General features: G+C 38.4%; 1 protein-coding gene across 1 annotated transcript; it reads right to left on the bottom strand.

Moving 5' to 3' along the window:
* Positions 1–9,387: 9,387 nt before the first annotated feature.
* Positions 9,388–17,540, bottom strand: ASB15 (ankyrin repeat and SOCS box containing 15). The gene is given in 10 exon segments (XM_064421537.1): positions 9,388–9,608; positions 9,611–9,649; positions 9,652–10,004; positions 10,373–10,427; positions 10,430–10,545; positions 11,138–11,396; positions 11,399–11,437; positions 11,841–11,972; positions 13,309–13,348; positions 16,814–17,540. Coding segments are annotated over 10 exon segments (1,269 nt in total). The 5' UTR covers positions 16,829–17,540.

The following is a 17,540-nucleotide window of genomic DNA, read 5'->3' on the forward strand; positions in this document are numbered from 1 at the left end:
GAGTGTTTTAGATGGTCAAGCCAATATTTAATGGAAATGTAAGTGAACATAATTTGAAGTATTGTTCTTTTCTGACATCATCTCTTTGGTCACTATGGATTGGCCACCTGCACTGAGGTATGTTGTTTAGCCAAATTGCTCATTTAGTTTCATTATTATGCATACAACTTTACTGACAGGGGAGAGAGGAGATTATCAGATCTTTATGAAAACCTTGCTCAAAGAAATTATATTTTTCCTTTGATAATTTGTCTATGTGAATTTCATGCAGTTATTTAATCAAGAAATGGTATGAAAGCTTATAACCTTAATCTTTCCTAACTTACAAATTACATTAATAAAGCAGACGTAAGACTATCATGTAGCTTAATATAAAATAAATATTTGCAGGTCATTTACATTGAGAGAATCTTTGGATAAAATAAAAAGGAGGCAGATGCTTGGCTTATGGAGCTAAGAGTGTTACTTTCACCCTTACACCTTCATGGTGTAAGGTCCCATGGTGGGCCAAGTGCACACAGACAGGTCAGTGGGTCCACAGGAGTTCTGTTCACTCTTTCAGCTGCACCTCCAGAATGAAGCCTGGGTCAAATTCTGAAAAATGTGAAATACTAGGAAAATATAATAAGTTCCTTTTTCTTTTAATTTGGCATTATCAATGCTTTTTGGAAGAGCTGACCTAGGCACTAATTATCTGTATATAGCAGCATTCCATGCAATTTTATTTCTTTAATATGTCTAGACAATGGTTCACATCATTATCATTGGAGTTAGCCAGAAAAGCAGCACAATAAAGTTATATTTCTTGACTGCATTTTTGCTGACAACATTTTCTTACAAACATTTTGATGGAGTTAAGAAATATGAACTAGACATATTTTCTGTTGGAAAATCCTGATTAAAACTGAAATGCTTTTAGAAATATGCTATATTTTATTAGTACAATGTTGATATGTACAACACTGATATGTACAATATTAAAAGCAAAAATATGCTGTTAAAAATGAAATCTATTCAAATATACTACTTCCAGAAAAAAAAAATCTCAGCTTTCTGCTCTTCCTTTTTTGTCAGGTACGACAAAATTTGTAAGTCTTTCCATTTTCCTGAGCTGAGAGTCTATTATGTCCACAAAGTACAAACATACAGATATGTTTGAATTGTCTATTCAAAGTTTTCTATCTATAAACAAAATTTTCCAAAATTAAAGAAACTTTTAAAAAGCAGCATGTATTATTCACTTCTAAAATAATATTCCAAAGGAATATTAAATAGCATGAATATTACTTTCAGTGCTGTTCCTTGCTAAGACATGACACAACACTGGGTCAGTGGTGATGTTTTTTCTACATAAAATGCCAATTATGTCCATTCTAGCCATGAGATAATTTAAAGACATTACTGAAGAAGGACAAGGTACTTTCTTGTACATTTCTCCCCTCAAGCAGGGGGAAAACTGGCAGTCAGGTGAGGTTATGAGAGGTTTGTATCCCTTCTTGATCCTAGCTGGCACTCGTGGGATTTTATGACCTATTCTTTACAAGGAAATGGCCAAAGGTGAAGAGTCATGAACACTTTATAGGAAAATTTTAATAAAAAAGAATAAGGCTGTAGCACATGGAAAATTAAAAATAATATGCTAAAACTGTAAAGACAAGTGCTCACAGGTCAGAAAATGTGGGAATAATATTTGTTGTTGCCTACTGATGGAGCACTGAAACACATTCCTTAATTCCATAGTTCTCTAATCTATACCTTGATCCTAGACACCTGAGTGTCAGAACCTTTACTCAGAACCTTTACTCTTTTTCATTGCATGGGAAGGATCACACACATTTAATAGCCTTTCAACATTTTATTTTGCCCCTGTTCTTCAGCATAGTAAAGCTATCAATGATTTTAATTGTCCAGTGGCCTTTTCAGAGGACATGAAGGTGTTACCACTTGTTTAAGGAAGAAGAAGAAAGGTACAGAAACCTTAAGACTTAAAGTACCCACTAATTTGGAATTTTGGATTCCATTTCTGGCAGTATTTGGCATTATGCAAGCATTTCAGCTGATCAGGGTTCAGTTCCTCTGGGCATCAGCCATGGCTGAAGCTTCCCACCCTTACAACATTTCAGATCACAGGTTCCAACTTCCAAGAGGAACTCAGAACAAAGACAGGAGTAATTGTGTTTTCCTGTTATTAGCATTCTTACCTGAAAAATTTTCTTCCTGTTTCATAGTCTCCTTTCTTAGGCATTATACATGTTCTTATTTCTAAAAAAAACCAAGCAAAAGACCCAGAGGTCTGAGCAAACAGTTCTGTGTTCTCAATCACACCGTTATAAACAGTTTAGGAAGAGTCCATTGTGTGCTAGTGAGGTGGCACAGGGAACTTCCTTCCATCACAGGAGGCAGTGAGTAGAGCATGAACCATATGTAGTAGAGGAAGGCAGATTATAGTGGCTACACTGGCTGCTGTTTAGGATGAATCCTACAATTAGACATTAGGAAAAAACTCTTCATGGAATGGGTTGTCAAGTATTGGAACAGGTGTCCATAGCTGAGTAACCATCCCTGCCTGTATTGAAAATACATGTAGATGTGGCACTTAGGAACACAGTTTAGTTGTGGTCTTAGCAGTGTTAGGCTAACATTTGAACTTGATGACCTAAAAGATCTTTGTGATGATTTGATGAAGTGCTTTGCCAACTCCTAAAAGAAAACCCAAACTCACCTCCCTAATGCCCTGCTGAAATCCTGTATGCAGGGAATTAACCATTTCACCAATAGGTCATGAAAACTCATTTCTCATTTGACAGAATTATTAAAAAGTTTGCTCACTTCAGAACCTGAGCTGTGAGAAATGGAGATTCCTCCTCCTTTTATAGGAGGAGGATTCACTCTATCACTGTAGACCTTGGCACACAGTGTTCCTGGCTTTCAGCAGCTAGATTTCAGACAAGACTTTCCATCTTTCCTAATCTGGAGGAAAGATTATTTCTTGTCTTGGTTTTACAAAAGGAAACCCTTTGAAGTGTACATTTTGCCTTTTCAAGCAATTAATTATTTCAATCAGCAGCCAAGGGAACTCTGTTCCCCTTCTCACATTTCTACACTTGGGGCATATTGGCTCAATTGCTTAAAGGACACAAGCGACATGTGGCAGACGGTGCTCCCCCTTCAGCAGGACAAAGCCCAGAGTTGAATGTATATTTCCACTCAGATGAGTGCAGAGAAAACTACAGGCAGGCAAAGAGAGGGCTGTACAACCTTGTCCTCAGGCGCAGGACAGTGGCTATTTCAGTCCCAGCTCCCGAGGACAGCCTGTCAGACAGATGCGTTGGCTCATACTGAGCTCAGTCCCACACTGCAGGAACAGCTCCAATTGCCATAGAGCACATTAAAAACAATGCATCACAGCATGCTGGGCTTTCCCCACGTCTCCTGCTGCCCATCTGCAGTGCTGTTTGCTCCTGCCTCCCACCACCACTTTTGCAACCCTCAGTCTTCAACCAACTCCTTCCCCCGTCACTCAAGGCTGTCCACTCAAGGCACCAGCCCCTGAGCTCTCTCTTCATGCCTTATTGCTGCTGTGCTGCCTTCTCCATCCCTGGTCCTGCTTTCCCTGCAAGCCCCTCACTGTTTTCAGCCACCTTCACAGCCTGTTTGCTGACCTCTCCTTCCTACTCCTCCTTGCATGTCTCTGTCCTGCCCTCGTGTTCCTCACTGCCTGCTCTCCCCCTCCCACTATAGCAATATATATATATTTATTTCTATATATGTCTCAGTTTTTGTATGCTGCATGTACAGGCCCAGGTTGAACGCAGAATTCAAACCATCCTGGAGAGACACAGGGTCAAGCAGCCTGGCAAGTACACAAGACCACGAGGCAGACTGATGGGACAAGCTGCAGCTCTTTCCCTTGGGAGACTCGCATAACTTGTGAAAATCGTGCACACGGTACTGTGCCTGAAAAGGATGTGTCATCACCTACATTTAACAGTGGTATCAGAAGAGCAAATGGGATGAAGCATGCACTGGAGGCATTTGAAGAAACAAATTTTCAGCTGCTTTTCTCAATGCCAGATGATTCTGTTGTTCACTCAATCTCTCCGGGTGATGCTGTAAACACAGAGTCACACAGAAGAAAAAGATGTTTTCTGTCATACACGCTGGGGGAACACAAAGTGGGGTAAGTGCAAAAATGACCCTGATTCAAAACCAGTCTTTGCTTGGGAATCAGATTCAGCATGCTAGCTCAAAGACAGGTTTTTCCCACAGATTCCCTGCAACACACCCCAGGCTACCAGGAGGGCAGATTCCAGGTCCAGGCTGTAGTTTAACAACTCGGACCATCACAAACAGTAATCAGCCTTCACTCAAAAACACCTGCATGCGGGCTGCCTTATTGCTCAGATCAGTTTTGAAAACAGCTTTCTCAACAGTTGTTGGGGACATAATTATGCAACCACTAATCTAATGTATTTCAGTGGTGGGGGTGTTTGCATTGCCTTACTTATCAACACAGAAGAGTAAGAGGGAGTGAAGAAGTGAATGGGCTCTGATAATGCTGCTGATGGAAGATAGTATGGATGCATCCTGGAAGGGAAGTCAGGGGGACTCAGGTAAACCAGACTTCAGGGAAGGACTGGGGGCAAAAATACATCTGAGTGCAAATAAGAACATTTCTGAATTAATTTTCTGAACAAACATTTCTGAACAAATTTTTCAACCTCTAATGAAAGGAAAGAAATCTCACTGCTCACATTGCACAGGCACCTTTGTGCATGGATCCTGGAGGTCTATTTTATTATACAGAGAGGATGCCACTGGGTGCCGAAGGTGCAGCAGACTTGGGATTTATTGCTCCTTTTTCCTACCTGAATCATGCTAAAAGAAGGAAGACATTGGGGGAAAATAAATCTTATTGAATAAATGTCATTTCCATTCCCAGTTTTCTTTTCTTCCTACACAGCCAATACTTTTTAATCATCTCACGTCAGTACAATGTCATGTTCTGTATTAACAGTGTGAGATGAACCTGCTTATCTCTGACAGCACAAACTATTCCTGCCAGGGTTTTGCCCAAAGCAAGTGCTTCTTCACGTCTCTGCAGACTGGCCATTTCCTCATTTCTGCCAAACCAAAGAGATAAACTGCTTAGTACACAAGGACAGTCTTAATGCTCTTGCTTTCACAGAGCTGCTCTTATTCCTCAGGAACAGTCTCGGTCTGCTTTACAAACATTGCCAACAGATTTGCAAACTATATATAGAAATCGTTTCACTTGCTACTGATGTACAGACAGAGGGTGACCACAGCAGCTGTTTGGAATTACACCGCAATATTGCTCAACAGGTTTGGAAAGGAAGTAGAGGCCACTGTATTGCAAAGAAAGTAACAGAGGAACTGCTGTATGCACAAAAAATGTGGGGTTTGGAAGGATAATTTCAGTGGGATGCAGTTAGCCTACTACTTTTTAAAAAATGAAGCATAATAAAATAGGTAAAATTTACCAATGTAAGAACTGTATTATTTATGGTGGTATTTGCAAATACACTGTAATATGTGTGTCCATATCAGGTAGTTATTAAATTATAAGTGATTATGAAAACTGCATGGACTTCATCCTTTGTTAATACCCAAGTCCCAGACAATTCTGCCATGTAACTTAGCCAAACCTACGGTTTGTCATTCAGTTAAAAAAATTACTCTATTTCTTTATACACAGAGAGAAAAACATTTAGTTACTATATTTAGCATTTCCTTTGTCACATTTTTTAACAATGCGTGTTCATGAAGATTTTTTAAAAAGGAGATACCAGCAATATGAACACATTATATACTTCATAGGAAATTAAATACAAGCAGCAGTACTAACCAGGTAAATTCTCTACTGTCTTTAATTATGCCAGGGGGTTGTTTTGTATTTCTTTTTTGTTAGTCCATATTAATGATAACAGAAGTTCTGGGAATATATACTATGCACAGCAAATGTGGACAAATGGCAATGAGTTTGCCCAATTAGATGAAAAGATTTCTACTGAAAATTTGAATTTTGAAAATTAAATAAAAAATACATTGAACACATCACCAGCTACAATGTTATATCATTCTTATGGCTACTAACCATTCACTAATATATTTTTGTAGCTTTTTAGGAGAACCCCAGCTCCCTCAGCCATTCCTCATAAGACTTATGTTCCAGACCCTGGAAGCGATGGAAAAACAAAAGAGATAAAACCTCTCCTACAGAAATAAGTCAAAACAAATTTATGCCCATGCAAGCCTTAGCCAAACTACAGATATTTTAGTAGGGCTTTTTTCCTGCCCCAAGTAAGGGTCACAAAAAAATCCCTTTACCTTACCCCAAGGTAGACACAAAAGAGCCTGTGACTTCATGACTGTGTTTTTCCATGTGTGACTCGTGTACTGATGGCAATAGTCTGAGAAAGGGCAGCTCAGGCACTTGGAGCCCATGCCAGAACACAGACTGCTGCAGTAAAATTGCTGCTCACCTCCCACCTCAGCCTCACCTTAGCCTTGACACCCAGAACAAGCTCTGCCATGCTAGCTCCCAAAATTAGATGGTAGTCAGTGCATGGAATTTTACAGATGACCCACACACAACATTATGGCTTCTACAGGGAATAGCTCATCATATACAGGACTCATGGCTATGGTTTTCTCCCTCCTGCACTGAGCTCTGAAAACACAGCTACAAAGTCCATCCCACGGGTGCTGAAAAGGCTAAAGGCTGATGTAACCACTGTTGAATGTCTGGCTCCTTGGAGAGCTCACAGCCCGGTGCAGCTGCTTGTGTCAGATTTTATGAGAAACAGAAACCAAATTATACCTCTGATTTCAAATATTGCCCCCAAATCGATAGGAGTCCCTATCCCACAGCATGCCTGATTCAGTGCCAGGGCATTTAATTACTTGTAGACAACATCGCTCGGGGGTGGGCATGCCATGGAATTGGGTTGCGGTGGAACAGCCTGTGAGACACACCCAAATAGTCGAGAAAATTAAATGCTAGTGTTGCAAGGGTTCAATCACAGTCCAACTCAGGAAAATAAAAGGTTTTTTCCTACCAATTTATTCCTCCAGCTAGGGATGAAGCCTTTGCGTCTTTTCACACAATCACCAGCTCTGGCCCAGTTACATTTCCTGCTTCTACCACCATGTAGTCAAGCCCTTAGAAGTAGGCATCAAATGGTCTGGCTGCAAAATATAGGAGTTGAAAGAGTTGTGCTCAATTCCTAGCTGCGCCGTAAACCTGACCTGGGGAAAACAGCTCCCTCTCCGTGACTATACCACCTCATATTTCACTTAAAATAAAGTTTTGCTTCTCTCTCCATTCAGTTCACAGATGCCTTAAAAATATGAAAGACACTTTCTCATAATGCTGTACTTGCTTTAGTGTTGAGGAGGGTGGAGGCATTGGGAGGGAAGAGGCGGGAAGGGAAGCAAGGGTGGGCAGAAACCTTCAATAAATAAACAACTTCAACAGTGAAGGACAGAAAAGCTTTAAACCAGTATCCACCTCATATAACAGGCAACCAAACAAAAAAAGGGCCTGGCTGTACTGATTAAAAGATAAACACAACCAGTACCATGTCTTTTTAGCTTACCTAGTGAATTCAAAGGACTAGCTCAATTTTAAACACTTGGGGCAATGCTCAGTGCTACATCTGAACACTTTGATGCTGCAGGCAATGTAACTAGTGCTGATGCTTGTATGAAGTCCTAAATATAAACCTTTGCCTGTGAACTAAAATTACTAATGGAATTTGGCTCTAGCCACAGAAAGGGTTTAAAATCTCCTGTCTAAAGCCTTATTTGATCATGTTTCCTTTGCTGGTTGCAGTATACTGTATCAGATATGTGATTACCTAGATTCTTGCATTGTAGTCACTGTATTAATTAAAATTACCACAATTTAAGATTTATTATGATTAGGCTCATATTTCTGATTAAGAATTCCCACAAAGAAATACCAGTGTATAGGTTAGGAAGCATACATGTATTTATCCTGTTATGTCCAGGAGGTATTGGCCAGTGGAGCCTTGACTTGCAGTGTTGGGTTCACTGGGCACTCTGTGCTCAGGCCATGCCTGCAGTCACCTGTCACCTGGGGCATCCTTCTGTCAGGGGCCTGGCTCACATGCCAGATGCCTAGAAATTTTTAAAAAGTGACTAAATTATTATTTTTCATCCTGGTCAAAATTTCTGGCAAAAACCCCAGAAGTTATGCCTCAGAAAGCTACATGAACAGTGGCCCTACTGAGAGCACAAGGAGGAATTAAGCCTTCTGTTAAACCTTCTTTGTGTCCCAGAACAGTAATTTTCACTTTTCCCATTTGCTCCACTGAATCTGTCATGATGAAGGACACACAAAGGACCAATATAGCTGCCTTGGGAAGTGGAATTTATGTTTCTGACTCAGAAGTTAGGTCTTATATGACAATGACATTCAGCAAATAAGGAGAAATTCTAAAGAACATGGAGAATGAGTTTAGGGGGCAGGGCAGAAGCATACTGGAGCTGAGTTTTGGTTTGTGTGAATATGTGTTTGTGTGATAACCAGCATATCTCTCAAATACCAGCATGCCCAGAGTTGTGGCTGCCCCATCCCTGGAAGTGTTCAAGTTTGAGAAACTTGCTCTAATGGAAAGTGCCCCCACCCATGGTAGGGGGTTGGAACTAAATTATCTTTAAGGTGCCTTCAAACACAATCATTTGACAACTGTGGGTTTAGCTAAAAGGATTATGCCCTATGTAATCCTGATATCCACCAACTGAAATACCTTCTTAGTTGGGAAGGTCTGCATTTTTCTTTCCTCAAGATGGAAGGGGGATAGAAAAACAAAGGGAGTAATTGCAAATAATTTTAATTAATATCTTAAAATTTATTCTGTCAGATTTTTTCTCTAAATGTGCAGAAACATACTGTGCAGTGCATGACAGCATGACTAAGGGTGAGTCTGTTCAAGAACTGATCTGCCAAAACTCTGAAGAAACCAAAATTAAAGTTACAATATTTCTTAACCAAGGAGATATGCTGCTTGATTTCCTGGTTTGCCCATCAAATCTACTATTTGTTTAAAAGAGCCTGTCTAAAGGCCCTTAAATTTTGCCAAGCCTTGAAACATGCAAACACAGAAACTGTACCGGGGACCAAACACTTTGCAAAAATACCTAAAAATAATAATTTAGATGTTTGAAGAATTTTACATAGGATGATGATCTTTAATATACAAAATATGCTACAACACTTTGGATGAATGTGACCTGACATAAGCAATTAAAATGGTTATTTTTTTAGTGTTTTCAAAAAATTATTTTGACAGTATGTTAATCTAAATTCAACACTATAACCAGAGTGTTTCAGTCTGGCTAATGAAAAGAACAAAATGAAGAGAAGCAAAGAAGGTATGTATTTATTAGTTTATTATTTATTGAAGAAGTAGTCCAACTGGGAATAAGTTCAAGCTCTGAAGGTGGTCACACAAAAGAATTTCCAAAGATACCCTGACACATAAAGTCCAAACACATCTCCACATTATATCCATGCCTGAGCAACAGCCTCAGCATCATGTCACCATTCAAAGAATACCAAATGCACTGGGGAAATGTGTATCATTAAGCAACAAAATTAGCAGTTGACATCTGCTCCATAAGATAGGAGTAGCTTTAGAATTCCATGCCTGTCAGCTCTCAATGCTATGAGAACACAGTTTAAAGGATCCTTGTTTGGATCTGCTCCTGCTTTGAGCAATATTTTGGTACAAAGAATTCCATTATTACAAACAGCACAACAAAGTGCAGGCTGTCTTTTGTCATCATAAGTATTTGAAGTTATGTGTTTAGACAAGAGAGTGTTGACATCCAAACCATTTTCAATGACAAGCTCTAGACACTGGTTCTGGCTGTCCACAGCAGAATGAACAGTGCTTGACCCACTTTCCTGGATTAAAATTTGGGATGTGGCTATAATGAGATACTTCCTGCCCCTAAAAAACAGTCAACAAAACTAGGCAGGTGTAACTTCCTTACAGGAAGAAAATAACCCATCTATGTTCTTAGTTACCACCTAGACATCTTACAAAAGATCAAAAGACAGAAACACCAGTTTTGAGCCCCGTCAAATAAGATGTGTTTAATTTGTTTCCGTGGTTTTCACTTAATTCTAAGAAGCATGTTTTGCATTTTGCTTTGTTTATGCTAAAAATAAAAGATAATTAAATCTAATATAACACAGGTACTTCTGAAATAGAAATGTACATAAATATACGTTTGCAAGTTTACTACAGACATCTTTGATGTAACCTTGAACCACATTGCTTCTTTGAGAAAATGTAAAGTCCAAGCTCACACTCACAACTGATGCCCCTCATAAGCCTCTTTGTGTATGGGAAGCAGTCCTGACTCACCAGCACATTGCCACTTCCTCCATATTCCAAAAGCAGAGCTATGCAGCCTAGACAGTGTCCTCCAGCTGCTTGAAACAATACTGGTACAGGATCATCTGCTAAGGCCTTGACATATCCAACCCAAAGGAGGATACGGAACTTCTATTTATATCCAAAGTTACTTACAGATCATCATAAAAACAAACCCACAGAACTTTCCTCCTTATTTTCAGATATATTTAAGTTAAAACTTTACTAAAGCACGGAATATTTTTTGTGGCAAATGTAAAACTCAAAATCAAAATAAGACGTGTACAGACACAAGTTCAAGTGCTCACCTGAGCGGACTCTGCTTTGACTGTAAGCATTACAACTGAGGACTTTCAAACCAACATATTTCTAATATACTTCATTAATTAATACCAATATAGTTCCATATGTGGAAGGAAAGGTAGGAGTGAGGCAGGGATGGAGTGGAGTAAAGAGAAACATAAAAGGGCAAGAAGAGCACATATAGCAATCTCTCCTTGACTGAAATGGATTGCTTTCAACTCTGCCACTCCTCTCACATGCATTACAGAAATATGTAAGCATCACTCCAATCCAGCAGAAAGACTCACATATGCTTCCTTTCCTTCTAGCTAATTTCCTCTTTTTTTCCTGAAAGATCTCAGCCCTCAGGCAAGATGTATGCCAGTGGAGAGGTGAATTTCTCTTTTTGCGACTACATATCATTATGATTAAGATGCTCCAGCACATCACAGAGACCACATTCAGACATAACCCCCAGTGGTGTTACTCAATATTTGTCCTTAATGTTAACATTTCTATCATTCTTCAGACAATGCCTTTGCATCTCTGTTTTGCAGCTTCTCACATGGTTGACCAATAAGTTTCTCCTTGTAACTTATGGTTTTGGGATAAACACCCTTTTCAGGATCATTTGCACATTTTCCACAAAGCCAGTTTTTGCTGCCAGAGTTAGTGCTGTTTTCCATTGCATGTTTTTTATTGCCACATTGATTCATAAGATGCTAGAGGTAAGAAAAACAAGAAAATAAAATAAATCACAAGGCTGTTAACACATACACATACATCAGAAATCCTTAAATGCTAAGTTTTTATTAAAAGCATTTGTAATTATGTTAACCTAACAGTACTGCCAAACACACTTGAATACTGAATGGTAATTTTTGCTTTGTCTGTAAGCTTCTGAAAAAAATGTTAAATATGGTCCAATTTATTTGCTGGTGTAAACTGATGCAATTTTTCCAAAACCAGAAAATTAGCTGGAACATTTAAACAACATAAGGAAGATGCTCCATGGAGGACTTGATCATACCTCTTTTAGTTAACAGTTCTAGCCTGTTGGTGTCTTCATTATTCTATGTTTTTCATTGCTCCCCTTATCTTATGGGATATTTTAATCTTTCCTGCCATCTAAAGTGACTTCAAATACTTGTGGAATTGGCCGAACTGCAGCCTCGTGCAGCAGAAACCACTCTCTTTGATCAGTTTCCTTCAAAGCATATGTCAGGTTCTTGAAGCCCAGATACTTGACCTTACAAACTTGAACAGATAAATGTGATGCAGTTGAAAAAATAGTATGCCAAAAGCTCAGATTTGCAAATGGACTATTTTATTTAATTTTAGGGTGTGGTTTTTGTTTTGTTTTGGTTTTTGTTTGTTTTGTTCTGCTTTCATCTCAGGACACCTTGCTCCATGGATGTTACAATTTTCCTATTGTTCTCACTAGGTGATACAATAAAATGTCTCATCTCATGTCATTATCTCTTTTAATGGTCATTAATATGTTAAAACCACCCAAAACAAACCCCAAACACTCACAAATATTGTTTTATCTTTATACTGCCAGAGCACAGTCTGGCAGTATAAAGATAAAAAAGGTCTTTTTTAAGGTCCAGTATAAAGAAGAAAAAGGTCTTAGGACTCCCTGCACTATTTCTGCAGTTGTGAAGTTTAATGGACATTCACATGAGTTTGGTACACAAGGTCAGGCAATGGTCAAGCCATGCCAGCTATTATTTTCAAGGTGTGAGAGTCATTGAAATGCTCAGTGGCTTAGTAACAGAGTATGTCAAACCTTTTAACTGTAGTCATCAACTTAATTCAGTCTGTTCATATCACCAACTGTAACTGTGGCTTATGTTCACTATGCTTTTTCCTCATGATATCACATCAACCAACCATCTTACTAGTAAATTCTCATTTTAACTGGAAGGTCAGGAATTTTGCTCTTTACAACATATTCTAGGTTTTTGAACTGTAAAATGCAGTCTTTATATGTTGTAAAACACACAGAAAGAAAAACGCTTTAAGTTAATACATCTTGTACCTACCTAGGTTTTTCCAAATGAGCTTTGGGTTTTGATAGTTTCTCTGTTTGATTCAATCTTAGTGACTTAACACATTTGTCCTGTTGAATCTTTTTTTTTTAATTTTTAAACCACTACTTCCACAATTTGTGCAGTCATGTGCTCTTTCTATCACACTGAACACTTATCATCCTCAAAATGTTGCACAAATATTACACAAAGTCCCTGTTGTATGTTTGTAACAGATCATGGTTCTAGTCATCCTGCAAACAGAAAAGGAACATTGGAAATGGTATTTGGAAGAAATCTTCTAGAACTTATTTTCAACGGGAAGTGTTAACCAACTTTCTCTTCAGACTAGTTTCTGCATTGCTCTTGTAAGCACTAAGTCACTCGAAGAACCATAGCCAATATTATAATCCCATCCACAAATACCTTACTAGTTAGTATATTATGGTAAAGCTTGCAAACCAAAATTAAATCAGTAAGGGCTTACATTTAGATTGACTCAGAAATTAACTGACTAAAGTTCTCTTGGATTCAGACTCCCACATAATATGGTTTCTCACCTCTTTCAATGTGTACTGGAATCATGGTCTGGGTTTTCAACTGCAAGGAAACAAATTTGAAGGAAGATGTTAAAAATCTCTATGTCAATCCCATTTTCTCTGATGGAGAAAATATACAACATGGGTTTTGAGTGCCATCTCTGAACACGAAAAAAAGGAGTCCAAGAATAATTAAAGAATATTCACTAGTACATTTTCATTTGGGGCTTAGAAAAACAGAGTTTCGTGTTGTTCATAAAGGACAAGATTTTCTGAAGGTTCTCTTCTCTGTCCCTTCCTATTGTGTCCACAATCAAGGCTTCAGCGTAACAGGCCAAAAGAAGATTTAACACGGAAGTTAGACTGCTGAACTGCTCATCACAATGTGGACACATGCACCACTCTCCCTCATCTCTTGTGGGCAATACACTCCACTGACAGGCAGAAGAATTTTGAGGCAACATTCCTTAATGCATTTTTCCTCTCATTTTCATTAACACCCCTCAAATTCTGATGGCAGCTTAAAGCTTCCATCATTTAACTCACAAATACACTCTTGTTATGAACACCCACAAACCTTTTATAGAGCAAAGATAAAATCTCTCCTGGACTAGCAGTTTCAGAGGTATACATCAATGAAAATAACTGCAACCTCAACCTGCCATCAGCTAAAAGGAAAATACATTCTAGAGCACATTAATATCTTGTTGGCAGCTAAGAGGTGCTCCTAAAGAAACAGTTAATTTACGTGAGCTAATTTATTAAGGAAAAATATGTAACATTCATAATCTTATTTCCTCCACAACTGCTTTAAGACAACTTCCCCTTTTTCACACCTTTCATTTTGAAAACCCTCTATCTGAAGATTTGAAGCCATTGATAAAACTTTTTTTTAATGAATCAAGATCACCCTATTGGATCCATATGGAGGGACCTTCATGCTCTGCCAGCCTTACTGAAGTTGTTGTCCTTTGGAAAGTTGAGAATTATTATATTCCAGCCCATCATATATTTGCCCCAGAGCCTGAATTAAAATGGCTCCTGAAGATTTACACATGCCTTAGATCAGACCCTCACACTGCAAACTCTCTGAAAAAAAAGTCAGTTTAGTGTATTAAAAAGACTTTTTAGCAATGTTCACATATGGTCTACTCATGGGTGATGATCAACATGCTCCCAACATCAGTGTTTCCAGGAAGAGTTAGGAACACTAAGCAAGATAGTTTTTTAGTAATAAAATCCTTTTATTTTCATTGGAATGTATTTCCTTTCTATGGCTTCTTTCTCTCCAAAAGATCAGAGGAATAAACCAGTTTAGAGGCCACTACAGAAAATTTTCTCTGGTTATGCAGTTTCCATACCCAAAACTTCCTCCTCCTTTGCTGTACTCCCCTGAGTGATTTCATCACAAGTACCAAAAACTCTTGAACACAAACTTAACCAGAAGGGTCTCAGATGTGCAGTGTTTCAAAATTGCTGTGAGTACTATTTTCAAATGAACTTATCCCACAAAAGTTCATATATTGTAAAATGGCAAAGTTGGTTAGAAGCAAGTAACTGTGGCAGGGTAGAGTCAGCGCAAGGCAAAGAGCTCCCCACAGCTCTGGACACGCTGCCAGGGGTCTACAGGCGCTCCGAGAGCCTGATCTGCTCTATCACTGCTGCTGATACACCGTGCTGAGCTGACAAGGGCTGACCAAAGCATGGATGTTCCACAGGGATCACAGGGCAACAAAACAGCACGGCTGATACACTGAGCAGCAACAGAAACATCGCTGCTCCATTACGTGATGTGGCAATGAAAAGCCTAAAAAGCTCAGCAGGAAAATCTTCTTCCATTCACCCTTGGCAGTTTCTCAACTGCCAGACCCACACACTAGATCACTGGAAACAATTGCAAACCCTTACTCTAAATGAGTTTTAGTTTTTTATATTCCAAAGAATATTTTCCTTAAAAAACCATTTTGAGTAGCCTGATATTTTTCTGATACTTTTTATATTCATACCTGAAAAACTAGATATTACTTCTTGATGTTTTACTTAGAAAAAATGTTTTTCTCTGTAAATTGCTGTGTTCTCATTAGAAAAAATATTAACTACTTGCTAATCATGGAAGTTTGTATCTTTCCTTGGAAAGAACTGTATCAAGCATTTATTTCTTTTAAACACATAAAGTTATGTGAGAGTTAGTGTTATTCTAATTTCTTATCCTCAAAATAAACTAGACAATCTTAGCTTTACTCTTAAAATAGAAGGCACTTGGGCAGGCACAGAGGTTATTCATAGCAATAAAATAACTACTAGCAATCTAAATTTGGACTCAGTCTCTCAAGTATTAAGTTTTTTAAACTATTTCTCTGCTAGTTTAATTGGCGAGCATAGCACAGTCTCACCATTTCAACCCATTATCTTGCCAGTGCTACTCTGAGGCCTGAATTTTGAACAGCCAGGAACAGTGCCCTGCAAGCTGAGGTGTCCTGTGATACTTCTAAAATTAAATACGCAGTTGCTAGATAAATTAAGGTCTGACCTTGTACAACTGTAACATAAGCAGACTCGACCCTCAGGAAAGTATTACACATGACTTCTCTAAAATCTCATCAAATGTAACATGAGGTCTGGGGATATAAGATTATCTGTGTCCCCATTGGTTAAACAACTCCCATTAAGAAAATTAATTATTTGCCAATTATTCTCAAGCACTACATTAACAACACATGGGAGCATATTTACATAAATCACAACAAATTTGAGAAGGTCTAGCCTTCAGCTAGCTGCAGATCCCACCATATTTCATCACCAAACACTCACCTCTCTCTCTGAGGCTGACATGATGCAAAGCTTTATAGATTCAATGACTGACAATTACAGTACTTATTTAACTAGTTTAATAACTTGAAGCTGGACAAAGAAGAGGAAGCATGGCAACACAGACAGCAGTGATGAAAATACAGAATAATCCAGAGTAAGATCAAGAACAGCACTACCCAGCATGCTAAACCCAGCATGCCAAACCCAGGCATAGGATGAGGAAGAAGCTGGAAACATCACTCTTTCAAAACCTGTGTTGTTCTGGTTTTAACCAATTAGTTATCATTCTTACCATAATGAACAGACAATAAGGGCATACAACAAATTTAAAAAAACCCAAACTTCCATCTTGTCTTTAATTGTTCTAATGAAATTAAATTTTACTGTGACCTCCTCCATGACTTTTGACTCACTTGCATTTATAGAGCCATAAAAGTGTAAGCTTAACTAAGGCATTGCATGATTTCAATCTTTGAATGTAAGATCAACAAAAACATTTAATGATGATGAATAATATTCACTGCAACTTCTTTGGCCAGTGGGACCTAACTAAAGGTGGCATGCCCCTAAAAAACCCCAGTATAACAGAAGCAGACAGAAACAATGCTCAGATCCTGTCCTGCTGCTGGCTATGAGATATACTATTATCTAATTAAAAAATTAAAAATATGTATTTATAATATAGATCAAGAACACAAATGCTGTAATTATTTACTTTCAGTTCTCTCATTTCCTTTACATAACCAGGACACCATCAGAATTAGTGCATATCCACATTACAAACATGGTATTGTTTTGATTTTCAGATATTTTAATAACATTATGCATTGTGCATGAAGTGTCATCATACATAATTACTAGATATAAATCCATCTATTATGTTTCATGCAGAATAAATAAGTTGTTGTTGTACATATACCACATCACGTGGCAATTTGAGATATAATACCATGAGATAAACTCATTGGTGAGACAAATACAGGATGAAGAGCTGTAGCAAGGCCTTCCTAGGCTACCAACATACTGAATATTAACACATAGGATACTAGTCCTAACAGAATCACCAGTGTAAAATAAATAAACTGTGAAATGCTGTGTGGGTGGTTTGGGGTTTTTTTGTTTATTTGTTTTCAAAGTCAGTGTTGATTGCACACTGATAATACTTTGTAGGTTTCAGCTTTGTTATATTTTAAAACAAATTATGTATTGAAATGGGATTTAGCCAGTTTGGAGAATTTCCCACAGTACCACTTGGATCTTCAAATGAACATCATGTTCACCTCTACCAATAATTTAAACTGTCTTTTCACTGCTGTTTTATCCCCCTGTCGCTATGTCAAGGTCCTTAATAAGTTCCCTATTTTCTGCCTGGCTCTGTTTCAGGGCGGTTTTGCTCTCTGAGCGCTCCCGGGTCCCGACTCCGCCGCAGCCGCGCCCACAGC

This window comes from Passer domesticus, chromosome 5 (assembly GCF_036417665.1).
Source record: "Passer domesticus isolate bPasDom1 chromosome 5, bPasDom1.hap1, whole genome shotgun sequence".
NCBI classification, from domain to species: domain Eukaryota; kingdom Metazoa; phylum Chordata; class Aves; order Passeriformes; family Passeridae; genus Passer; species Passer domesticus.